The following is a 27,520-nucleotide window of genomic DNA, read 5'->3' as shown; positions in this document are numbered from 1 at the left end:
GAACATATCTTTTGTGATGTTCCCCACAATGTTCCAAACAGATTGCKCCCACAACCTAATGAAACATTCTGGGAACCAGGTCCTACCAGGACGACACTGCACTTATTACAGGGTTTATACACGTTCATACAGACCGATTTCCTGTAGTCCGATCTTGAGTTAATTGTTTGTGGCAAATAGTTCAATATAACAGGCAGGAGTGAGTACACAAGGAGTGAGTACACAGGAGTGAGTACACCATTTGTATTGGGTTTATCTACTGAAGGCCTGTATACATCCGGAAAGACACATGGTTGTTTTTTTAGTTTTTTCACTCTGCCTGCAAATACGCTGGATGCTTCAGAATCCATTGAAGAGCTTGAAGGATTCATTGACGAGAGATACTTACAAGCTCAAAGAAACATGTTGCAGGTTTCGGAAGGTTCAAGTGCTGTTTCAGACAACAAATACAATCAACAAAACAAACCAAAGCCAAGTTGGCCAAGCAGTATCAACGATGGCACCAAACCATCCCCAAGCAAGAGGGTGGGGAGAGGTTCATGGAGATGGATGTTGACTTGCTGAAATCCATCAATTAAAACTTGATCTCATGGATATACTACAAGAAGACATCAATGCATTATGTACCAGTCTAGAATTCAGCCAATGTCAGGTTGATGCTCTGAGGAAAGAGAACAGAGCTGAAAGGTACTGTAGACTCTATTCATGGCAAAGTGGAGGTGGTGCAAAGGGAAAACAAATAACTTAAAGAAACCTTGCTTGATGTACAGGGTCGATCAATGCGGGACAATCTCATCTTCTCAGGTATACCTGAGAATGACAACAGCAGAGACTGTGAGGATGCTGTCCGAGACTTTATGTCAACTCAACTGAAACTTCCCACAGATGCGTAATGTCACTTTCTCCAAAGTCCATAGAATGGGTAAGGCCTCTGGGAATAGGCCCTGGGCTATTATTGAATGTTTTGAACATTTTAAGAAAAAGGAAATGACGAAGAGCAGGCGCAGAGAACTCAGAGACACTGCTTTTGGAATGAATGATCACTTCCCCATAGAGATCAATGAAAGGGAGAAAAACTGTATCCCATCCTGAAAGAAAGGGTTGCTCTGAACCAACAAGTCTCCTTGGTATGGATCAACGGGCAACTGTATCGGGACTCTAGAGTAACTCCTGGTTATTTAATTCCAACTGTATCGGGACTCTACAGTACTCCTGGCTATTTTAATCCAACTGTATCGGGACTCTAGAGTAACTCCCTGGCTATTTTAATCCAATGTTCAAATCTGGTTGTGTGCTTTAGTGTATCATGACGACTTCAACTATAACGAACACATGCTCTATTGATCTTCCCTTGACAAGGAAAGGTCTGCATATAGCTCGGTTACGCACTCTATGTAGCCTCCTAACAAAATACATAAGGTTTTAGAGTTGGTCAACATAAATAATATTTTAGCTTTACGAGAAGAGCATTTGTCTGCATCCGTTAATGATGGGCAAATGAACATTCATGGATATAGCCTACTTAGAAGGGACAGAAATAGGAATGGTGTTGGTGTAAATTGTACCATTAGAATATATACCTTATAAAATGAGGGATGACCTTAATGTATGTCAAGTAGAGGCATTATGGGCTCAAGTAGATCTGCCTCACCAGACACCCATATTGGTAGGATGTGTGTATAGACCTCTTAGCTCTAAGGTGTTGTCACGCCCTGGCCATAGAGAGGCTTTTATTCTCTATTTTGGTTAGGCCAGGGTGTGACTAGGGTGGGCATTCTAGTGTCTTTATTTCTATGTTTTCTATTTCTTTGTTTTTGGCCGAGTGTGGTTCCCAATCAGAGGCAGCTGTCTATCGTTGTCTCTGATTGGTTAATCATACTTAGGCAGCCTWTTTCCCACCTGTGTTTTGTGGGTAGTTATTTTCTGTTTAGTCTCTGTTACCTGACAGAACTGTTCGCTTCGTTTTGTTACTTTGTTCAAGTGTTTCTTTGATACATAAAATCATGAACACTTTCCACGCTGCGCTTTGGTCCACTCCTTCCGACGACAGGCGTTACAGGTGTCTTATCTGGATGACAWATGCACTGGGTTTGACCAGGCCACAGATAGTAACAGAGATGTACAGTATTTATCTGGGGTGATTTCAATATAAATYGGAAGGATCGTTATAATTCAAATATAACTAAATTAATGAGATATGCCGAGAGTTGTGGTTTGAAAYACATGGTTAATGACACTACTAGATTATCAACTAAGTTTGGTCACCGTTCAGAAACGTGCATTGATCTGATCTTCTGTAATATACCATTGCAATGCTTAAAGGCCAGATCAATGCCAGTAGCCTGGACAGACCCTAATATTGTGACCACCACCATGAACACCAAGGTTCCAAAGAAACCCACAAGGATTGTGGTCAAGAGAAATCTTTTAACATTTAATCATGAGTAATTTCAAAATGATTTGGCTGCTGTACCCTGGGAGCTGATTTATCTAGAGGATTATTTAAATCACTGGGGTAATGGACCATCATGTAAGAAAGAGTACAGTTTGGGCTTGTCCATCTCCATGGATTGATGATGAACTGGGTGAGGCATCATATGGCAAAAGTCTTAGCAGCCAAATATAAACAGGGAATTGATTAACATAATTATAGAACACTACCTAATAATGCAGTTAATTTAATCATATGATTTTTTTTTTTTATTTTTTTTTTTTTTTACAAAAATGCATTTATTGATTGTACAAATTATTCAAAAAAGGTATGGAATACAATTAAGGGCTTACTTAACTGGGTACATCTATCTCAAGGGTACATCTATCTCATCATGCCCATCTAGTGCGGAGCTTGATGGGAGAAAATAACAAAACTAGCTGATATTGCCAAAAACAATTCCAGATGATTTTTTACAAAGAAAACTGAGAGATAATGTAAACACCCATTCTTCCAAACATGCTGTTGTCCAATGGATTGATGATCGTATTATGAGCAAAAAAACCTGCTCTGTTAGTCTACCATTGGTGTCAGTAGAGGAAGTGTTAAAACTATTGAAGTCATTACCCAATGGTAAATCTACGGGTTATATGATTTTATGGAAAATGTTTTACTTCGTTATGCTGCTCCCCAGATTGCAGCTTCACTGAAATACATATGAAATTGATCACTGGAAAAGGGGAATTTTCCAAATGTATGAAGCATGCTAAGCTGTGTCCAATCCCGAAAGACAGCAAAGAACCCATTACTCCTGCCAATAGTYGACCAATCAGTCTACTCCCTTCACTCAGTAAGATATTGGAGGGTATTGTGTGTAGACAAACATGGGAGTACATGTAAAATAATGATATGATCACAGCCAATCAGCAAGCATATCGCAAAAACCATTCCACTACCACTACATTGGTTGACATGCCTGACCAGTGGCTCAGTGCTATGGATAATGGCAGGTTTGTGGGTTTACTATTTTTAGATTTCAGTGCAGAATGTGATTTAGTGGATAATTAAATCTTTTTGACAAAATTATTGCATTATGGGTTTAAGGAGGCAGCTTTGCTATCTAACTGAGAGGAAACAGTCCACCTATATCAATGGGTTGTTTTCTTCCCCTCATGCTTTAAACTGTGGAATACCGCAGGGCAGCTGCCTTGGGTCACTTCTTTACTTAAAATATACCAACAACCTTCCTTATGCCTTATCTGAAACTCAAGATACTATATTTGCAGATGATACTACAATTTATACAGCAAGATAATCGGTTCAACTGGTACAGCAAGCTCTACAAGTAGATCTGGGAAACATCAGAGAGTGGGTTTGCCGGAACAAACTTGTTTTGAACGCCAAGAAAACCAAGGTTATATTGGTCTGTTCCACAAGGAAAAGGCCAACWCAACATAGGATGTGATTAAGCATGAGGGGAGTACAAATTGAGGAAGTGGCAGAAACCAAACTACTAGAGGTGCAGCAAGACAACTGCGTWTCATGGTCATCTCAAATAACTAATCTCTAAAAAATAAGTTTAAAAAACTGCTTTTATGATCATAAGGATAGCTAAATATTTACCGGGAAAAATTCTTAACCAAATAACCCAAACATTAATTGGGAGTCAGGTGAACTATTGGTCTGGGGGAAAGCATCAGCAAGTGAGATTAGGAAGCAAGGGTTGTTTTAAGGTGGAGATATGATTACTCTGTTGAAGTCATTCACAATGGTCTTGGGTGGTCATCAATCAACAAGACACAGTGCATTTGGAAAGTACTCAGACCTCTTCCCTTTTTCCACACTTTATTAAATATAACATTTTCCTCACCAATCTACACACAATACCCCATAAGGACAAAGTGAAAACAGGTTTTTAGAAAATTTTGCAAAAATAACAATGAAATACCGTATTTCCATAAATATTCAGACCCTTTGCTATGAGACTCGAAATTGAGCTCAGGTGCATCCTGTTTCCATTGATCATCCTTGAGATGTTTCTACAACTTGATTGGAGTCCACCTGTGGTAAATTCAATTGATTGGGCATGATTTGRAAAGTCACACAGCTGTCTATAAAGGGTCCCACAGTTGAAATTGCATTTCAGGAAAAAAAACAAGCCATGAGGTCAAAGGAATTCTACGTAGAGCTCCGAGACAGGATTGTGTCGAGGCACAGATCTGGGGAAAGGTACCAAAACATTTCTGTAGCATTGAAGGTCCCCAAGAACACAGTGGCATCCATCATTCTTAAATGGAAGAAGTTTGGAACCACGAAGACTCTTCCGAGAGCTGGTCGCTCAGCCAAACTGAGCAATCAGGGGAGAAGGGCTTTGGTCAGGGTGGTAACCAAGAATCCGATGGTCACTCTGACAAACCTCCAGAGTTCCTCTGTGGAGATGGTAGAACCTTCCAGAAGGTCAACCCTCTCTGCAGCACTCCACCAATCAGACCTTTATGGTAGAGTGGCCAGATAGAAGCTACTCCTCAATAAAAAGGCACATGACAGCCCGCTTGGAGTTTGCCAAAAGGCACCTAAAGGACTCTCAGACCACGAGAAACAAGATTCTCTGGTCTGATGGAACCAAGATTGAACTCTTGCCAAGTGTCACGTCTGGAGGAAACCTGGTACCATCCATACGGTAAAGCATGGTGGTGGCAGCATCAAGCTGTGGGGATGTTTTTCAGCAACAGGGACTGGGAGACTGGTCAGGATCGAGGGAAAGATGAATGGAGCAAAGTACAGAGAGATCCTTGATGAAAACCTGCTACAGAGCRCTCAGGACCTCAGACTGGGGCAAAGGTTCACCATCCAATAGGACCACAACCCTAAGCACACAGCCAAGACAACACAGGAGTGGCTTCGGGAAAAGTCTCTGAATGTCTTTGAGTGGCTCAGACAGAGGCCGCACCCGATCGAACATCTCTCACAGAGCTTGAGAGGATCTGCAGAAAAGAATGGGAGAAACTCCCCAAATACAGGTGTGCCAAGCTTGAAGCGTCATACCCAAGAAGTGTCGAGGCTGTAATTGCTGCCAAAGGTGCTTCAACAAAGAACTGAGTAAARGGTCTGAATACTTATGTAAATGTGATAATTCAGCTTTTTATTTTTAACACATTTGCAAAAATGTCTAAACCTGTTTATGCTTTGTCATTATGGGGTATTGTGTGTAGATTAATGAGGGGAAAAAACGATTTCATAAATTTTAGAATAAGGCTGTAACATAACAAAATGTGGAAAAAATCAAGGGGTTGGAATACTTTCCGAATGCACTGTAATTWAAAAAAACATGCTTATTTAATTTCACAATGTACACCATTTAAAACGGCCTATTCACAACAGTATTCAGTTGGTAAGAGACAGACATTCAGTCAATACTATAAATAAGTTGTACACCATCTATGTGTTAATCTGGCAGAAAAGAGGAATAGGCAAAATAACATTTCGATTCAGAGCAATGAATACATTTAATCATTTATTTGAGCAAACTGGAAACCTTTCAATATATAAATTCAAACAATACTTTAGAACCATTTAAATATAATAAATTGGAAGGTTGTGCATGACTATGGTAGATCAAGGAACCAATCTACTGTATCTTTTCAGCCTGTTAGAGTATTTATCTGATCAATATGTCAGTGTATTATGTTTGTTGTTTGTAACAGTATGGTATATGTGAAAATGTGATTGTATTTTAATGTTTAAGCACTCTTTGAAGATTTGTCCAAATGGAGACTGAAAGAGATCCTAATCAAATCAAATCAATTCAAAGAAAGAAGAAGTGTTTGGAATGTTTGCAATGTCAGGCGAATGTTCTTTACACCAAATCATTGTATAACATCTGGCTCTCTGGGTGGTCGCAGTGGTCGTAGGGATGATGCAGTGCTAGCGGCCACCAGAGGTATTGGGTTGCGCAGGCGCGGCTGGGTTCGCGCCAGTTGCTCTGTCGCAGCGTGACTAGGAGTCGTGGGGCGAACGAAATTGGGCAATAAGTGTTGTCGGGTTAGGAGGGTTTGGCCGGTGGAGTGTCCTTGTCTCAGTATGGAAAAATAATAAATGACAATAAATTAAAAAGAAATTAATTAAAAATGTATGCATCCTACTGTGTAGTCGCCTCGGAAAGAGCGTCTGCTAAATGACTAAAAGTAAGTAAATATCATGCAGCAAAACTGGAGCTTTTTTCGTTTTTATGATACGATTTGCGGCACCTAATGTTTGTTCTGACAAAGATAAGAACAATGTCGGGATAGTTAGTTTGGTTTGATGAACAGCGCAGTAAGGGAGTGTCTGCGCGGACTATTTTATATGAGCTGTGTTGTCTAACGTGGAGGGGTGAAGACATCCACGGAGCGTTGCTTCTACTACGCTATTGCAAGTCGAACGCATGCGACATGCTGGAACATGACGATGCCTGTGTGCAGGCAGCAGCGTGAGTTGTGGTGTGGTGATAGTGATCGTACTAAGTGTGTCACGCAGTGTGTGTGTGTGTGTGGTGTGGTGTGGTGTGTTGGTGTGGTGTGTCTATACACAACCACACATGGTACACATGACATGCACGATGCACTGGAACGGACTGCTACACGCTACCACATTGCATCACGTGTACCTAGACTGAGCACAACACACACACACCACACACACAACACACACTATAATCTGCTCCTGGCTGATGTAGTGTGGCATTCTCTCTCCCCTGGATTGTCTTATCTGCTTTGCGGTAGGCTCAGAGACTAGCTGAGTTATGTAAGGGGCTCAGGGGAAGACAGGAGGGGGCTGCTCCGAGACTGATCACACTCAAGCCCCAGCGTGCCAGGGCTCAGGGCTGAGCTGTGTGACTGATAGGGTGTGTGTGTGTGTGTGTGTGTGTGTGTGTATCTTCAGGGTTCTCTTTCCACAGGTCTTTTTTCAACATGCTTTGATCTATATCTCAGAGGATTTGTGTCCTTGTACCATCCGAGTTCATTATTTTTCGTTACCCATATTTATCTTTCAAATGTAAATACTTTAAATAAAATGGCACATTTTAAATAGCAAGGAATATATATCATTGATAAACATAAACAATAKGGAGGATTAATGGAGGAAATACGAGAGGAAAAAGTAAATTTAACATGTATTATCCAATCAACACCACCAGCTTCTACACCTGCATTGCTTGCTGTTTGGGGTTTTAGGCTGGGTTTCTGTACAGCACTTCGAGATATTAGCTGATGTACGAAGGGCTATATAAAATACATTTGATTTGATTTGATTTGATATCAGTCCAACRTCTAGTGTGGTGTGCATGCAAAGCAATGAACAACTCTCAATTTTTTTCTTACTCATATTATTATTATTTGATTTATTCCGCTCACTAAGTCGTTTAATAGCTTAACACGAAACCAACTTCCAAATGTGCAGACTGCACTAACTTAGATTGTTAGAGAAAATATTTGCTATGTTACTTATACTTTTTGTACTACAACAATATTTAAATGAGCTCCCAATGCATTTCAATGGCAATACAATTGCCATAGACTTATAGCGCCTTCAAAAAGTATTCACACACGTTGACTTTTTCCACATTTTGTTGATTTACAGCCTTCATTTACACCCAATACCCCATAGTGTCAAAGTGGAATTCTGTTTTTCGAAAGTTCTACAAATTAATAAAAAATGAAAAGCTGAAATGTCTTGAGTCAATAAGTATTCAACCCCTTTGTTATGGMAAGCCTAAATAAGTTCAGGAGAAAAAAATTGCAGTTGCCGGAGTGGAAGGAAACTGCTCAGGGATGTCACCACGAAGCCAATGGTGAATTTAAAACAGATAGAGAGTTTAGTGGCTGTGATAATAAAAAACTGAGAATGGATCAACAACATTGTAGTCACTCCACAATACTAACCTAATTGAAAGAGTGAAAAGAATGATGCCTGTATAGAATAAAAATATTCCAAAACATGCATCCTGTTTGCAACAAGGCACTAAAGTGATAAAGCAAAAAATGTGGCAAAGCAATTCACTTTTTGTCCTGAATACAAAGTGTTATGTTTGGGGCAAATCCAATACAACACATTATTGGGTTCCATTCTCCATATTTTCAAGCATAGTGGTGGCTGCATCATGTTATGGATATGCTTGCACTCATTAAGGACTGAGGAGTTTTTCCAGACACATTTACCTTTCAGCAGGACAATAACCTTAAAAACAAGTCCAAATGTACAAAGACAACATTGGATATTCCCAAGTTACAGTTTTGACTTAAATCAACATGAAAATCTCTGGCAAGACATGCAAATGGTTGTCTAGCAATGATCAACAACCAATTTCACAGAGCTTGAAGAATTTTGAAAAGAATAATGGGCAAATGTTGCACAATCCAGGTTTGGAAAGCTCTTRGAGACTTACCCAGAAAGACGTACAACTTTAATTGCTGCCACATGTGCTTCTATAAAGTATTCACTTATGTAAATGTTATATTTTTCTATTTCATTTAAAATAAATTAGCAAACATTACTAAACATGTTTTCAATTTGTCATTATGAGCTATTGTGTGTAGGGGGGTGAAAATCGAAATCGGTTTAATCAATTTTGAATTCAGGCTGTAACACTACAAAATKTGGAATAAGTCAAGTGGTATGAATACTTTCTGAAGGCACAGTACATGTGTAAAATGTGAACATTTGGGCGAGTATCTCCTGCTACACCATCTAAGCTACCAATGCCAAACCAATGGTGAGATGTTCAGACTGAACCAACTTAGATTGCCTCTGTTGATAATTTTGATAACATTTATACAGTGCATTAGGAAAGTATTCAGACCTCTTGACTTTTTCCAAATTTTGTTTTGTTACAGCCTTATTCTAAAATGGATTATATCGTTTTTCCCCTCACCAATCTACACACAATACTCCATAATGACAAAGGAAGTGTTTTTTAGAAATCTTTGCAAGTTTATAAAAAAGAAAAAACTTAATTAACACATTTACATAAGTATTCAGACMCTTTACTCAGTACTGTGTTGAAACACCTTGGGCAGCGATTACAGCCTYGACTCTTCTTGGGTATGACGCTACAAGCTTGGCAAACCAGTATTTGGGGAGTTTCTCCCATTATTCTCTGCAGATCCTCTCAAGCTCTGTGAGGTTGGACGCGGAGCATCRCTGCACAGCTTTTTTCAGGTCTCTCCAGAGATGTTYGTTCGGGTTCAAGCCTGGGCTGTGGCTGGGCCACTAAAGGACATTCAGAGACTTGTCCCGAAGCCACTCCTGCGTTGTCTTGGCTGTGTGCTTAGGGTCATTGTCCTGTTGGAAGGTGAACCTCTGACCCAGTCTGACCCAGTCTTTGTACTTTGCTCCGTTCATCTTTCCCTCAATCCTGACTAATCTCCCAGTCCCTGCCACTGAAAAACATCCCCACAGCATGATGCTGCCACCACCATGCTTCACCATAGGGATGGTGCCAGGTTTCCTCCAGACGTGACGCTTGGCATTCAGGCCAAAAAGTTCAATCTTGGTTTCATCAGACCAGAGAATCTTGTTTCTCATGGTCTAAGAGTCCTTCAGGTGCCTTTTGGCAAACTCCAAGTGGGCTTGGAGTTCTGGTCACTACCATAAAGGCCTAATTGGTGGAGTGCTACAGAGATGGTTGTCCTTCTGGAAGGTTCTCCATCTCCACAGAGGAACTCTGGAACCATCGGGTTTTTCATCACCTCCCTGACCAAGGTCTTTCTCCCCCGATTGCTCAGTTTGGCCGAGAGACCAGCTCTAGGAAGAGTCTTTGAGGTTCCAAACTTCTTCCATTTAAGAATGATGGAGGACACTGTGTTTTTGGGGACCTTCAATGCTGCAGAAATGTTTTGGTACCCTTCCCCAGATCAGTGCCTCAACAGAATCCTGTCTCGGAGCTCTAYGGACAATTCCTTCGACCTCATGGCTTGGTTTTTGCTCTGACACGCACTCTCAACTGTGGAACCTTATATAGACAGGTGTGTGCCTTTACAAATCATGTCAATCAATTGAATTTACCACAGGTGGACTCCAATAAAGTTGTAGAAACAKCTCAAGGATGATCAATGGAAACAGAATGCACCTGAGCTCAAGTCCGAGTCTCATAGCAAAGGGTCTGAATACTTTTGTAAATAAGGTATTTCTGTTCTTTATTTTTAATACATTTGAAAGAAATTCTAAAAACCTGTTTTCATTTTGTCATTATGGGGTATTGTGTGTAGATTGAAGAGGAAAAACATACAATTTGTAAATTGTAGGATAAGGCTGTAACGTAACAAAATCTGGAAAAAGTCAAGGGGTCTGAATACTTTACAAATGCACTGTATGTAGGGATAAAGTGACTAGGCAACGGGATAGATAATAAACAGTATCAGCATCGTGTGTGATGAGTCAAAATAGTCTCTCTCTCTCTCTTTCTCCCTTGCGAGGATAATGTGGTTATCCCCTTGCAAGGATAATGTGGTTATCCCCTTGCGATGTGGTTATCCCCTTGCGAGGATAACAAAAATAGAGCTCTTTGGCCACGCACACCAGTAGTGGGTTTTTGCGTCAAAAGAAAGATCCAAATGCAGAAAAGAACCGGTAACAATTTAAGAACCGGTAAGAATTTTAAGTTACCCCTATTACTATGTAACAGTAATAACTGTAATAACTGTAGTAACACCATAGTAATTACATAAGTGTTACTATATAATTACTTGGCAATATTGTTGTAGCATTATCAGTTATTACACAATTAAACAAGGATTACACGTCCACTTGCTGAAGGTTATCCCCATGTGTAATTACTGATGTTATTACACATTTCTTGTTCCACTAAGCAACTAATGTTTTGTAATTACATGTTTGAAAGTCACCTTTGACTGACCATGTTAATAACTCGAACCAAAATCTGACCTTGTTACATGTAAACTACAAGGTGCCACTACCATCGAATCCATATGTGATACAATGGCTACCGATCATTTTCAATTTGTTTATTTCTATGTTATGACCTGGCTCAAAGGTTATACTGAATCAGGTGTAATGTAAGAACAATGTAGTTTTATTGGATATACTTGTATTTGTAATTATAGTGTACCTACCCAGGAGCAAGCAACTTAATGTAARGTGAAACCCAGTAGGGTATAACCTTTATAATTACTATGTAGTTACAATGTAACAACCGCAGCAGACAATAGGCTAACCAGAAGACAGGAGAACAATAGGTATAAACCTTTTAGTTAAATTGTACTTACAATGTATTAATCTTTAACAACCAACTCTGTAATTACAATGTTGTTACAAAATCGATGCTATTTCACTATTTTGAGACTTAAATTAAATTTTTGAACATTACAAACCTTTATAAACACAACAAATTAAGAGACAGAACTAGCATGTGGCTTCCATTTTGGCTGCAGAAGAGAGTGTAAGAGGTGTATGGTCAGTGTGACATAATTTCCTGGTGACAGTCCAGCATTCTTCTGGCTTCTTATTTTCTTATTTTGAATGTGCAAACGTACAATGTCACAAAATGTTTCATGAGTTTCTTTTGCGTTTTTGTAGAATTGAGAGTTCACAGGAAAAATGTCACAATGACCTCTCACACTGTCCTCTGCAGCCAAAATGGAAGCCACATGCTATTTGAGTTTCTAAACCCAGAGGCACATCGCAAGACTTCCGGGGACACTTGCGAAACAGACCAAGCAGACCAGGCCGGGGTTTGGGGTTTGACAAGTCAATGAGAGAAGTGAAAAATTCTTCCTTAGTTGTTCATTTTCTCGACATCTTAAGGCACAACCTAGATTTGAGCCAATGTCTTAAGTAGTTGAACATGTTTGTCACGATCGTCTTCGGGTGAAAGAGAGGACCAAGGCGCAGCGTGATATAAATACATTATGTATTTATTTAAGCGACGTACTGAAGAACACTAAACAAAACWACGACCGTGAAGCTATACAAAACAAATAAGTRCCAGACACTGGCAACTTACACATAGACAATCACCCACAACCTACCTAATGACTATGGCTGCCTAAATATGGCTCCCAATCAGAGACAACGATAGACAGCTGTCTCTAATTGAGAACCAATCTAGGCAACCATAGACTTACATAAACACCTACAATGAACACAACCCCATGAACTCTACAAAMARMMCCTAGACAATACAAACACCCTAGACGAGACAAAAACACACAAACATCCCCCATGTCACACCCTGACCTAACTAAAATAATAAAGAAAACAAAGATAACTAAGGCCAGGGCGTGACAATGTTATTACTCCAACCCTGTGAAAGTGACAAACTGACACGTTAAAATTTTTGTCAAAAATAACTTTATATCGAGTGCCTTTGACAAGGTGAAAAACCTTACATTGTGCCCTTGAGCAAGGCACTTAACCCTAATTTTCTGCAGGGCCACCGTACTACTATGGCTGACCCTGTAAAACAACACATTTCACTGTACCTATCCGGTGTATGTGCCAATAAATCTTGTTCTTGATTTGATGGCCTCCACATGAGCTGTTCGGTGTGAGATGGCCGTTAGACCCGATGACATGTTTCTGCGCATGAGCTTAGCTAGCCAACGTCGCCATGACATCACCAATAAGTGTGATCGGGGATTTCTATTGGAGAAGAAATTTCTGCCTATCTTCATACTGCACTATTTTGCTATTTCTGTATCTTAATTTGTTGTGCTTATAAAGGTTTGTAATAGTGAAATAACATCGGAACTAAATGTTTTATATGTTTTATGGCAATTTTGTATCATTTGTTGACAGAGTTGGAAAACGTGTTGACATTGTGCCAGTGCTTAGCTACATTAGTGTAAAATTGGGAAATGCTAGCTAGCTAGCTTTACCAACCTGTGTTAGTACGTTTTACTATCTAGTTAGTACATTTTACAAATAATTATTGCTTTAAGTTTGAAATGTGGAATTATATTTGAATGGTTTGAATATGATCAAAATGTTCTCTTGTCTCCTTATTTCTCCTGGTTACACGGAACCCAAACCGGCTGCGTGCGTGCGCCATTGTGCACTATCATGCATACATTTATTTTGTCCCCCTACACCAAACGCGATCACGACACGCAGGTTAAAATATCAAAACAAACTCTGAACCAATTACATTAATTTGGGGACAGGTCGAAAAGCATTAAACATGTATGGCGATTTAGCTAGTTAGCTTGCACTTGCTAGCTAATTGTCCTATTTAGCTAGCTTGCTGTTGCTAGCTAATTTGTCCTGGGATATAAACATTGAGTTGTTATTTTACCTGAAATGCACAAGGTCCTCTACTCCGACAATTAATCCACACCTAAAACGGTCAACCGAATCATTTCTAGTCATCTCTCCTCCTTCCAGGCTTTTTCATCTTTGAACTTATATGGTGATCGGCATCTAAACTTTCATAGTATTACAACGACAACCGGCAAAACAGTTCGTCTTTTAATCACCCATGTGGGTATAACCAATGAGGAGGCACAAGGGTACCTGCTTCTATAAACCAATGAGGAGATGGGAGAGGCAGGACTTTCAGCGCGATCTGTGTCAGAAATAGAAAGGAGTTCTATTTTAGACCTTGGTATCGCAGACGCTCGTTGGCGCGCGCAAGCAGTGTGGGTGCAATAATTGAATAACATGGATTTCTAAATGTATCTTGCGACGCTCGCGCACGYGACGTGTCCGGTGTGGTCAGCATGTTAGCCTATTGTCTGCAAARGTTGTTACATTGTAACCACCAAGTAATTAAACATGCCACTTCACTTTATATTAATTTGCTTGCTCCTGGGTAAGTACATTATAAATACATGCATAGGGAATGATCAAAATTGACAGAATGGTTACCTTGAGGAAAATGGGGAGGGTCATGTTCTTTCAAAAGGGGAGGGTTTAGTATTTTTTTTTTTTAATCTAGTCCAGGAGAGGTTCATGTAATTTGTGATTGATGAAATTTCAATATTTCTCAATGTTTAGAATTAGTTGCTTAATAGACTATACAGTGCCTTGCAAAATAATTCATCCCCCTTGGCGTTTTTTCTTATTTTGTTGCATAACATCCTGTAATTTAAATGGATTTTCATTTGGATTTCATGTAATGGACATACACAAAATAGTCCAAATTGGTGAAGGGAAATTAAAAAAATTACTTGTTTAAAAAAATTCTAAAAAATAAAAAACAGWAAAGCGGTGTGTGCATATGTATTCCTCCCCTTTGCTATGAAGCCCCTAAATAAGATCTGGTGCAACTAATTACCTTCAGAAGTCAAATAATTAGTTAAATARAGTCCACCTGTGTGCAATCTAAGTGTCACATGATCTGTCACATGATCTCAGTATATATTCACCTGTTCTGAAAGGAATCAGAGTCTGCAAAACCACTAAGCAAGGGGCACCACCAAGCAAGTGGCACCATKAAGACCAAGTAGCTCTCCAAACAGGTCAGGGATAAAATTGTGGAGAAGTACAGATCAGGGTTGGGTTATAAAAAAATATCAGAAACTTTGAACATCCCACGGAGCACCATTAAATCCATTATTAAAAAATTGCATGCTCACCCAAAACTTGAGACATCTGTGGCATTGTGTTGTGTGACAAAACTGCACATTTTAGAGTGGCCTTTATTGTCCCCAGCACAAGGTGCACCTGTGTAATAATCATGCTGTTTAATCAGTTTTGTGATATGCCACAGCTGTCAGGTGGATAGATTATCTTGACAAAGGATAAAATGCTCACCAACAGGGATGTAAACAAATTGTGCACAAAATTTGAGATAAATAAGCTTTTTGTGCCTACGGAAAATTTCTGGGATCTTTTACTTGAACTCATGAAACATGGGACCAGCATGTTGCGTTTACATTTTTGTTCAGTGTAATATTCGGTAGCTTTTAAACGAGCCATCGCATTGATCCGCATTTCATGGGATCAAAACTGAAGTCAAACCCATAGAGAGAACATTGGCGCTGACTTGAGTTGACATGTTTGCAATAAAATGGAGTCTACTGGTATATGTAAGTGCACCTCCTCTCTTTGGTAGTACAGAATGAGAATCATGCATTGATAATCATTCGGGAGAAACCAATGTGATGTACTGTATTATGACAAACACATGTCAAACAGTCAAACCCAATCATACTGTAGCTGCCACTGCTCAGTGACACCTTGTTCGGTGCTAAGGGCATAGCATAAAAAATGGTTGTGCTGACAATGGTGGCTAGGAMACATTGTCACTTGTTTTAAACTGTTCACCTCTTAACCATCCAGTTTGTTATTGTAAAAGAAAAGTTGTTCTTAATGGGCTACGTAGCCGAGTAAAGGTTACGTTAATATACATGTAAATAAACATACAGTGCCTTCAGAAATTATTCATACCCCTTGACTTATTCCACATTTTGTTGTGTTACAGCCTGAATTCAAAATTAAATTGATTAAATTGATTATTTTTCTCTCACCCATCGACAGACAATACCTCATAATGACAAAGTGAAAGCATGTTTTTAGAAATTTTAGCAAATTTACTGAAAACGAAAYACTGAAATATCTAATATACATAAATATTCACACCCCTGAGTCAATACATGTTAGAATCACCTTTGGCAGCAAATACAGCTGTGAGTCTTTCTGGGTAAGTCTTTMAGWGCTTTGCACACCTCTATTGTACAATATTTGCACTTTATTATTTTCAAAATTCTTCAAGCTCTGTCAAGTTGGTTTTTGATCATTGCTAGACAGCCATTTTCAAATCTTGACATAGATTKTAAATCCGATTTAATTCAAAATTGTAACTAGGGCACTCAGGACCATTYAATGTCACCTTGGTAAGCAACTCCAGTGTATATTTGGCCTTGTGTTTTAGGTTATTGTCCTGCTGAAAGGTGAATTTGTCTCCCAGTGTCTGTTGGAGAGCAGACTGAACCAGGTTTTCCTATAGGATTTTGCCTGTGCTTGGCAAAATGTGCTATTCCATTCATTTTTATCCCAAAACAAAATCCCTAGTTCTTGCCGATGACAAGCATTCCCTTGACATGATTCAGCCACCACCATGCTTGAAAATATGAAGAGTGGTACTCACTAATGTGTTGTGTTGTATTTGCCTCAAATATAACGCTTTGATTTCAGGACATAAAGTTTGTTTCTTGTTTACTTTAGKGCCTTATYGAAAACAGGATGCATGTTTTGGAATAGCTTCCTTCTTTTCACTCTGTCATTTAGGTTAGTATTGTGGAGTAACTACAATGTTGTTGATCCATCTCTTATCACAGTCATTAAACTCTGTAACTGTTTTAAAGTCACCATTGGCCTCATGGTGAAATCTSTGAGCAGTTTCCTTCCTCTCCGGCAACTGAGTTAGGAAGGACGCCTGTATCTTTGTAGTGACTGGGTGTATTGATACACCATCCAAAGTGTGCCTGGTCTTTGTGTTTGAATTGTGTTTGAAATGTAATGCTCGACTGAGGGACCTTACAGATGTGTGGGGTACAGAGATGAGGTAGTCATTCAAAAATCAGTCCATGCAATTTATTATGTGACTTGTTGAGCAAATGTGTACTTCTGAACTTATTTAGGCTTGCCATAGTAAAGGGGTTGAATACTTATTGACTCAAGACATTTCATCTTTTCATTCATATTTAATTTGTAAAAAAAAATAATAACAATAATTACACTTTGACACTATTGGGGATTGTGGTTAGGCCAGTGACACAAAATTGTAATTTAATACATGTTTTATTCAGCCTGTAACTCAAAAAAATGTGGAAAAAGTGAAGAGGTGTACATACTTTCTGAAGGCACTGTAGTTAGGATGAAATAGCACATGAAGACATTAACAAAGGAGCATAGGCTTTAKCTCATCAGTCTAACACAGTCTAGCATGCAGTCCACCCCCAAATTCAACCCCCCAACCCCATGAGTAACACARACACAGTGAGGCTGSTGCCTACATACAGACTTGAAATCATTTGCCACTTTAAGAAATGGATCACTAGTCACTTTAATAATGCCACTTTAATAATGTTTACATATCTTGTATTACTCATCTCATATGTATATACTGTATTTTATACCATCTATTGCATCTTGCCTATGCCGCTCGGTCATTTTCTCATCCATATATTTATATGTATATATTCTTATTAAATTCCTTTACTTAGATTTGTGTGTATTAGGTAGTTGTTGTGGAATTGTTAGATGACTTGTTAGATATTGCTGCACTGATTTGAAAGACACTTACAGTGTAACAGCACATGAAGACATTGACAAACGATCGTAACCTTTTTTCATTTTTTTTTCACCTAAAATGAAGCAAGGATATGCATAGTCTTGATACCATTTGAAAGGAAACACTGAAGTTTGTGGAAATGTGAAATTAATGTAGGAGAATATAACACATTAGATCTGGTAAAAGATAATACAATCAAAAAAATTTAGCTTTTTTTGTTATGTTTTTTTCTTCCATCATCTTTGAAATGCAAGAGAAAGGCCATTCTTTCAGATAGGAGTCTAGGTGTAATATAGCCTTTGGCCACCAGATGACAGCAGTGTGTGTGCAAAGTTTCAGACTGATTGAGGGAAGAATTACATTACTGCACAATATTTTGTATCAAGTCTGCCAGGAGTTTGCCCAAATGTGCCGAAATTGGTCAATTGATACATTTTCAAGTACATAACTATAGAGAACATACAAAAATGCTATGGTAATAATGTATAAATGTAAGCTTACACACTCCCAGGAATGTCATACATGATGGATCATTAGCTTATACACTAACTTTCACACATCTAGATGGCCGGGCRGGGTGGGTGTGGAGCCAGAGACAGCAGTGGGGTCAAACTGTAGACCCCAGTTCCTACATTTGAACATAAGAATAAAACAAATCTATGCTACATTTTATCTCTGGGATGACAAATCATAGCAAGATTACTGAATGTAAGTACATTATTTACCTTCAGAGGTGAATGTATCAAACCAGTTGCCGTGATAAAAGTTTTTTCTCCTCAAACAATAGCATGGTATTTTTTCACTGTAATAGCTACTGTTAATTGGACACTGCAGTTAGATTAACAAGAATTTCAGTTTTCGGCCCATATAAGACATGTCTATGTCCCGGGAAAGTTGGCTGTTGTATACAACGTCATTCTAGTCACATTAGCGCACGTTAGCAACAACCATCATGGTTTAGGGACTCCCATCCCGTAGAGGTTAGACTGCCTAGACATTAGCTCAAAAGGCTAACACAGTCTCATTACATGCAGGCAGGGATGGAAGTTAAGGATTTTGGGCACTGGCCAGCCAGGCTAGTAGACTGCAATTTGTACTAATTCGGTCTAAAAAGTACTAGCCACAGGCTAGCGGGRTAGCTTAATTTCCATCCCTGCATGTAGGTGTCTCAGATTTGAACACAGGTACTTACAGTGGAACAGCACATGAAGACGATGATGAAGGAGCCAATGACTCCTCCGATGCCGACCATCCAGGTCATCCGCAGGAACAGGATCACCCCGAAGATGTTCTGGATGCAGGGGAGGTACACTCCCATCAGGGTCCCCAGCGCTGGAGCCTGTATGGAGGGGAAGAGGAAGTGGACACACACTTTAGGTACATGAGGTCTTTAATGACTGGGTTATCACATGCTTTTGTAACAGAAATGGATGTGTGAACCACGCGACAAGTAACCATAGCCAAGGATTTCTCAGACGAGAATTTCAGGGAAACCTGGGAATTTKGGGAAAGTTACAACCGTACACAGTCCACTAGGACTACAGCACCACCAAGAGAGTAATTCTAACCCCGGGTGCAATATGGCAGTTTATTAAAAACACGCTGATACTATTCGGTTTTTCCATAGAGTATTTGTATATTTTCTTTCCTCCCATGGGAATGAATGGCCTAGGAGCTGGATGGCACATTGACAGAGTTTCAAGGCCAACCCATGGACTGCAATTACTGATAAAAAAATGGGTGGAGAGGCTCTGTGTTGTTTGCTAGATTTATTAATGGGCAGTTTCTCCTCCTGTTTTTTGGGATGTGTTTTATGTGGTGTGTGTGTGTGTGTGTGTGTGTGTGTGTGTGTGTGTGTGTGTGTTTGTGGGGCTGTATGTGTGTATGTGTGTGCATGAGTGCATGGTTGGCTAGGTGTGTGTGCATGTGTATGTGTGTGTGTGCGTGTGTGCGCACGTGTGAGTGTGTTACAGTTGAAGTGCGCCACAGTTGACCCACATGCATAATGGAGTCATTCATTTCTGACTCAAGGACAACTTGTGCCAATAAAACGGAATTGTCCAAATATCCAGTGGTGATCCTAAGTGAGTGAACAGACCCTCGCTGGCAATTTCTTATGAGATTTAAAATCAAAGACTTATGCTGCATCTCAGCACTTTCACTTGGAATGCATAATCAGAGTCTCAGGGGGAAAATAGTGAGGAAATTAGTTCAAAATGGGTGGAACACAGCTTCCTTGCAGAAWGAATCATTTATGATATGCTCTTGACAATGTAAAATCACTGTAAATGTCAAACTTCGACTTCAAAATCATGACAATTGACAATTAACCTCAATTGAGGCAATTCAATAGATATAATTACAGCACAATCTGTAATTTTAAATGGCTGTGACATCCACAGAAATATAATCACTAGAGCGGAAGTCCCTTAACAAGTCAATGATATCACAATGCTTGGACCGGCGGCTATTTAGGGTGTACCCATAGGAGTAAAGCTAGATCGAAAATATACAGGTTACGACAGCGTCGTCACAAATCTGTGACCAGCACCGTTGCTAGCTACCAGTGCCGTTGCTGACTAGCATAGCTGGTCCCATTGTTGCAAAGAGTTATGAGATATCAGACACCCGTTGTCTTAATGTTTGTCATCTGCAATCTAGGAGTAAAGCAGGAAGTAGTCCCAGGAGGAAGGCCTATTCTAGTGATTCTATTTCTATGGTGACATCGCTGATCTGATGAATAGGATCGATGAGGATGTGAAGAGGGCTGGCCGACAACTCTTTTAAAATAGGCTTATCTACAGACATTGTTTTTGCTGTGTCAGTCTGGTGTGTATCTGTAAGTGTTGTGAAGCAGTAATGGCTTTAAAAGGAAGTCATTGTCCAATATGAAGCTGAAAGTGATGACATAAAGACCTTGAGAACACAACAGGACGAGATGGTTGTAATGTTTCTTGAGCATAATGTTAACTTTGATACTTTAATGCTTCTTAACTGCGATTCTGAGAGTTTTCCAGGCCTGGGGGGCACTGACTAATGCGAGAGAACATTCCTGGGGCTTGTACTGGCAGCAGCTGTTGAGTTTGAGAAACTAGTCTTTTTAATTAAATCATCTACGAGGAAAAAAGGGCATCCTGATGAATTCCTGACTTTAAATGAATATTAAGCGTGCAAATTCTGGGTCTGATATAATTTGATTTGAAAAGCTGGGCTTCGGATATTAATAAGAGCCTGTTTGGAGAGTCTTAAAAAGTCACACAAACATAATTATATTCTCATTTTCCCGAGGAACAACAGGCCAAGTGCACACGCAGAGTTCCACTTAGAAAGCTCATCACTTGAGAAATGCTGCTGAAACTGTGTAGACAATGTTACATTGCCTGCAAACCTGAAGACTAGGTTTAGTCGAGCGGGATTGTGGAGTCTTGTGGCGGGCATGAGACCCGGGTCCGAATCCAGTTTGTTCAACATATTATGTTGTTCTGTATCAAACCTGACCACTGAGACTATTAGTCAAATATATCTTCCACACCAATGTGGTAAGGTACTCTAGTAAAGTAGGCTGGAGTAATCCTGAATTATGGTTAATCTGGGCCAAATCCTTATTTTGTAACTCAATGTAAGATTCAGCCCCATATGTTTTGTGGAATCTCTTCTTCTAGCCTATTTCCCCCTGTCGATATTTTTGTCCGTTAGGGGACACCATACTGTACTCAGGGGCTGACACTTTAGCTGACCTGTTTTTGTTCATTTCCCTCTGTTGGTTTTTATCTGACAGTTCACCTAACATCTATTCTTTGAAATCCTATTTTACACCCGCAAGCAACACCACAAGGATGATTTATACTGGGAATGTTATTCACCTTTAATCAATGATCAAAACCACGCATTCTCACGTTCCCTATGGGGGCGGCAAAGAACAAACACCAGTCCATCTTTGTCATCTCTCTCTCCTTATGGCAATGACTCTCACAGTTTGCCTGGGGTCTGGCTTATGCAAATGAGAGAGCTGCTGTGGCTGTGCCCTTCAGTGTGCAGTGTGCGGCAAGAATCTCAATAAAGTTTATGTTCTATTCTAAATTCAAACTCTAAAGTTTCCTAGGCCTTCCACTTATTTAGAGATTGCTGTCAGATTTTTGTGTCATGACTTTTGTCAGAATGGAATTGACTTTTTCAAATAATTGAATGGCATTTGGGTTTTGCAATTATCATACTTTTATTTTTGAATCCTTCAAATTGTATAGGCTTTACATTCCATTTCACCAATACACCATTTCCAGAAACAGCTCCAGTTATTAGATGAATACACTTTGCATGGTTAATAGTGATTTCAATACGGGGGCAGTGGTACTGTTTAAAGTTAAGTTATTATGTAATAGGTTGAATTATTATGCGCTTAATGGATTTGTTTTGACCTTTCCCCTACGCTAAATGAGTGAAAGATACACCGAAAGGTAGATGCTAGAATGTCTGTTTGGTCTAAACAAAAATGTGATTAAAATATGCATGACATGTGGCTGAAATATTCTCTTTTAAATAAAAAATTATGCAGGAGAATTAAGTGGATTTTTTGATCAAACACAGAATATTAAATGATCCAATGAGAGCCAACATTTGTCAGGTCTTTTTCCAACTTTACACCACTTTCATCGATCTTTCATCCACTCTTTAACATGGCTATAATTAAGAACATAGAATTTCCATGAACTTTCATACGAGTGGCTGGGGGTCCCTCAGGGACGTATGTAATATACAATACACTCCAGGTGTAGTGGGCTGAAAGTACACCTTCCATCAGTACTTTGGTGTAGAGTTGAAAAACTGCTGTAAATCGCTGTCCCTGCAGAAACATGATCAGGGGACTATAGCCGGAGTATAGGGGTCAGATTCTAATAACATCTACTGTACGTTACTAGTGACAACACTGTATCCTTCCATTTACATAGCACACAATAGTGTGTAACAAATCACACAAGATTAAATGTATTTTCTATAGGTACTATGATGCTGAATGATGTATCGCTTTGCTAACTTCCTATCCTTTGCACAACCACTCTGTCGGAGGGCGGTCAAATTAACAGAGCACCCCTCTGCAAAAAAGTATCTGAAGAGTACTCGTAAACTTCTGATTTCCCCAGTTGACCTTTATGTACGGTGTCCATATTAGGMCAAGTCCTGAGACTGTCCTAATATGGACACCGTATGAATGGACACTTTCAACCGGAACACATCTTAAATCAGTGAAAACAAACTACAGTGTTACTCTGTGAATTCCATTTGATAGCTGCGTCATTATTCCCTCTAATACCCTTTTCACACTACTGAGCTGAGCTGTACAGCGATGGCCCGGTTAGGCATCCACCATAGTTCCTAGAATCGCGCTAGAAAGGACCATGTGAAAAGAAAACATCCAAACCAGGACAGTATGGGCCCTGGTCAAAAGTAGTGCACTATAAAGGGAATACGGTTCCATTTGGGAAGTCTCCTAGCTACTGTATGTGTATATCAATGGGCTCTTTCTATCTACACTCTATTCTCAACAACACCATTCGCACTGGGTGGACAAATACCCATACGCAACAAGACCCCACAAAGGGGGAATACAGCAACAATCACAGTGAGAGAAAGCCCTCCGTAGTTGTTCTCCATATGGCAAATTATGTCATTTTCAGCGCTTCCACACACAGTAGAGCAACACAAAAGACCCTCAGCCCTGCATCTCAGTCTACTGTCGGAGCGGTCTCGATGGCGAACAATACACAATATATCCCTGCAGAAAACATACACCCAGATTGGAAAAAAGCTGTGAAAGCTTCAACACTGTTTACAACATAGGGTTGTTTGTTAACTTTCGGTCCCAAATGGCACCTCATTCCCTCGATAGTGCAGCCACCTGAGTGCATTATGTAGGGAATAGGGTGCCATTTGGGACACATGCAGGGTCTCAGTAAGATTATTATAAAGCTACCAGGCAGATAGACARTGAGCATGTCCTGTAGCCTACACAATAAAAATGAAGAAGAATACACTTGTTGAGATTGGCCAAAATGCCACAAGATTGGGAAGACAAAACGTATCGCAAAAAAAGAAAAAAAGAGTGTGTCTAATTAGTTTACATTGAGAAGTAGCCACAGCAGATGGGACACTTGTTTCTATTGAATTACTCGGGGGATCCAATGCCTCTATTTTAGGGAGCTCCACTTCCATTCGCATTCAATTGGCATTTCATTCCTGGACCAGGAGTGTCATACAATCCCGGACCTAGACTTCTAGAATCCGGAGAACAAGTGAGGCCCAATAGAAAATCGGCTGGTAGCTAGCAGCATGACGATTTCCCTCGGAGACCGTTGGAGCTGGAACAGCCGAGGACGGCGAACACAGCGGCGGCGTTGACACTACGGGTTGGCGCCGCAGTGTTGAGAAGAGACAGCTGCCCCACGACCCCCTGGGATACGCAGTCAGCCCAGTGCTATCTGGCTCAGGTGCGGAGGTCCCACAGCAGGCTCCACCTCCTGCCAAACCCCCCCCCCCCCCCAGCGCGCTCGTAACAGCTGCTTCAGAACCAGCTCTCTGCCACCTCGCCACCCAGGTGCCCCCATCCTCGCCGCCCCTTACTCAATCACCCCCTCACTCGACCCTTAGCCCACCACAGCCACCTGAGACCACTCACAGGTCCCTCTTGTTCTCCACAGACACAGACACTGGAGGCTGATAAGGATTCTTTACAAATGCACCCTTCATGGCCTGGGGTTGTTTAGCTGTTATGGTCGCTGACTTCAGACCACATGTGTCGGTGTGTACTCTAATCTGGCCCACACCCTTCTGACACAAACCCTCTTTCAACTTTCTCYATCTCACCGTCTCTATCCAATATAGAACAAGCACTCGAGGAGTGGGACTGCTGCCTTCCTTCTTTCGTGCTATGTGTAAGGTTCTACGAGCGCTSTCTACAGATCCTAAACAAAAGCAAAACACGTTTGATATTTATTGTCTCATGCATTACATAAATGCCATCATGAAAGCCATTACATGTGCTTTTAGAACTCTGTTCAGTGTTGTGTGTCATGTAGTGTGTAGGCAGCTTAAGAGGATATACAGAGGACTGGTTAAGGCATTTGGACAGCTTTTTCCTGGTATAAGAGATGGGTTTCGGGTGGGGAGAAGGAGATAAATGGGGTCAGGCGAGAGAAGAGGAGAAGAGAAATGAGGAGATGAGGTGAGGGAGGAGGAAAGAAGAAGAGAGAAAAAAAGGTAGAGGAAAGGAGAGTAAATGGACGACCTAGCTGCAGAGGACGTGACGAGAGAAAAAACGAGGAGGGGAAATAGAGCTGAGGAGATTAGGAAATAGGAAAAAAAAGAAGAAAGRAGAGGAGAAGAAAGAAGGCTGTTGCTGAGGGGAAAAGAGAAGAGTGGACTTGAACTTACTACTGCGGTAACTGTCTGGAAGAAAGCTGACGTAGCTGGGAGGGTATACAGTACTGTACAATTGAGGTGATAATATAGTAAGCAGAGCGAGCGCAGATGCTGTACCTCGACTTCTAAAGCAATACAAGTGCTGAGGTGCAACGAGAGGTGTGGGGAGCGGGTGCTAGGAGCTTGCAAGGCCATCTTCACGCTCTGTTGCGCAAACAGTAGCTGACAGGGCTAATGCGTTTCAGCTCAGGTGTGCTGAATTACTAAAGAGGGGGAGAGAGAGAGAGAGGAGAGAGGGCACCAAATATCTCCCTCCAAATGTCCGCATATAGGTATGGATAAACACCACGTGTCAATGGTGTTTGTGTGTGTGTAGGAGAGAGACAGAGGCGGGGAGAGGGAGAAGAGAGAAGGAGAGGAGAGGGAGGGAGAAGAGAAATGTTTGTGTTTGTGTGTGTGTGTGTGTGTGGTGTGTGTGTGTGTGTGGTGTGTGTGTGTGTGTGTGTGTGTGTGTGTATATGTCTATGGTGAGTGTGAGAGAGAGAGAGGGAAAGGGAGAGGAGAGAGAGAAAGAGCGGGGGAAGGGGGAGATGTTTGTGCATGGGTAGAAAAAGTGCCTATGTCTATATGTGCATGTGTGTCATTTAGCCAAGTACATAGGAGGAACATGAAGTGCTGCAGGCCAGAATTATTACTACATGGTCATTCCTGCTTGCTGGAATATTCTGCTACAGGATAACAATGAATACTGTTAAGATTTAACCCCACTTTCTGTTTGCTAAGTAGGGGCATATGTAAGCTGTGAAATCTCCATTTCCCTCGATTATGAACACGGTCAAACTGCAGACGCAACTGTAGTATAATACAAAGCAACATTACTCAAGATACAAACTTCGCAAGGCTACCACCGTGAATACTAATGTCAGACTGGGGCTTCTAATGAGAAAATGAAGAGGCATTGTAAAACACAATGACCTGGAAGGAAAACACCATTAGAGATGGGGATGCAGTATTTTTCACCACACCATCATCATTCTTCCCATTATAAACTCACAGGGGAAAAACACTCAGCCCCCACAGATTGGGGGAAACGGTTTCCATCTTAACCCCGGCAACCTCCAGACTGTTCCCTGATGTTGCATGGTATGAAAACCCTCTAATCTCTCTTTTCACACTGCGCCGTACAAAACGCTCCAGCCGTCATACTCAATGGGTTGACGATGAAAGGGAGAGGGAGGAAAGAGGAGAGGAGAGAGAGAAAGGGATCGCTGTCGGAATGATAAACACCATCGGCTGCCTTAATGAAAAGCCTCTCCTGGTGATGGGGAGATTGCCTTTGAAATGGGCTGCTGATTGGAGAAGCAGCTGCTTGGCGTACCGAGCGGGCTAATTAAGTATCGAAGGGCCGGGGAAGGTGACCGGGAAGATTAGCCTCTGCTGCCCGGCGCTACCATTGGAGGAGTACCGAATCCGATATATCTATCTCTCAACTCTATGAGGAGGTTGGTGCAGGGATCAGGATCAGGGATATAGTGGGAGATAAAAGAACCAACTGAAAAGACTGTAAAAGTAAGTAACTTAAACGCTAATGCAGAGGAACAGTCCAGGTAAAAAAGGACTGACAAAAATGAGGAAGGTAAACAGAGAGACAGAAAAAATAACCAAAAACAAAATATAGATTGAAACCAAACAGAAATAGATGGGGAAAATGGTTCAGTCAGACCTGTAACACAGCACTGGTCAGTCAGCCCTGTAACACAGCACTGGCATCAGACCAGTAACACAGCACTGGTCACTCAGACCAGTAACACAGACTGGTCACTCGACCTGTACACAGCACTGGTCACTCAGACCTGTAAACACGCACTGTCACAGTCATCCTGTAACACAGCACTGTCAGTCAGACCTGTAACACGCACTGGTCAGTCAGACCTGTAAAACAGCACTGGTCAGTCAGACCTGTTACACAGCACTGGTCAGTCAACTGTAACACAGCACTGGTCAGTCGATCTGTAAACACCACTGGTCAGTCAGACCTGTAACACAGCACTGGTCAGTCAGCCCTGTAACACAGCACTGGTCAGTCAGACACTGTAACACAGCACTGGTCAGTCAGACCTGTAAACGAAAGCACTGGTCAGTCAGACCTGTAACGACACTTCAGTCAGACTGTAGCATAAGTGCCAGTCAGTCGGCAGGTAAGCCTAGTGGTTAGAGTGTTGGACAGTAACCGAAAGGTTGCAAGATCAAATCCCTGAGCTGGCAAGGTAAAAATCTGTTGTTCTGCCCTGAACAAGGCAAGCACTGGTCACTGTTCCAGGCCGTCATTGGTAAATAAATTTGTTCTTAACTGACTTGCCTAGTTAAGATAAAGGTTAAAAGACCTGTAACACAGCACGGTCAGTCAGACCTGTAAATAAGCACAACTCGGTCAGAACCTGACT

General features: G+C 40.8%; 1 protein-coding gene across 1 annotated transcript in view; it reads right to left on the bottom strand.

Annotated features, from left to right (window-relative positions):
* The window catches only part of LOC111960734 (solute carrier family 12 member 5-like), a 313,247-nt gene that overhangs the window by 79,997 nt on the left and 205,730 nt on the right, over window positions 1-27,520 (bottom strand). Inside the window, exon 4 of the mRNA XM_070439127.1 lies at window positions 18,856-19,002. Coding sequence (XP_070295228.1) covers window positions 18,856-19,002 — 147 coding nt within the window. The remainder of the gene's footprint in view (window positions 1-18,855; window positions 19,003-27,520) is intronic.

Source organism: Salvelinus sp. IW2-2015, linkage group LG1, assembly GCF_002910315.2.
Source record: "Salvelinus sp. IW2-2015 linkage group LG1, ASM291031v2, whole genome shotgun sequence".
NCBI classification, from domain to species: domain Eukaryota; kingdom Metazoa; phylum Chordata; class Actinopteri; order Salmoniformes; family Salmonidae; genus Salvelinus; species Salvelinus sp. IW2-2015.
The sequence above is the reverse complement of the archived record's forward strand: the minus strand, read 5'-3'. Positions and strand labels throughout refer to the sequence as shown.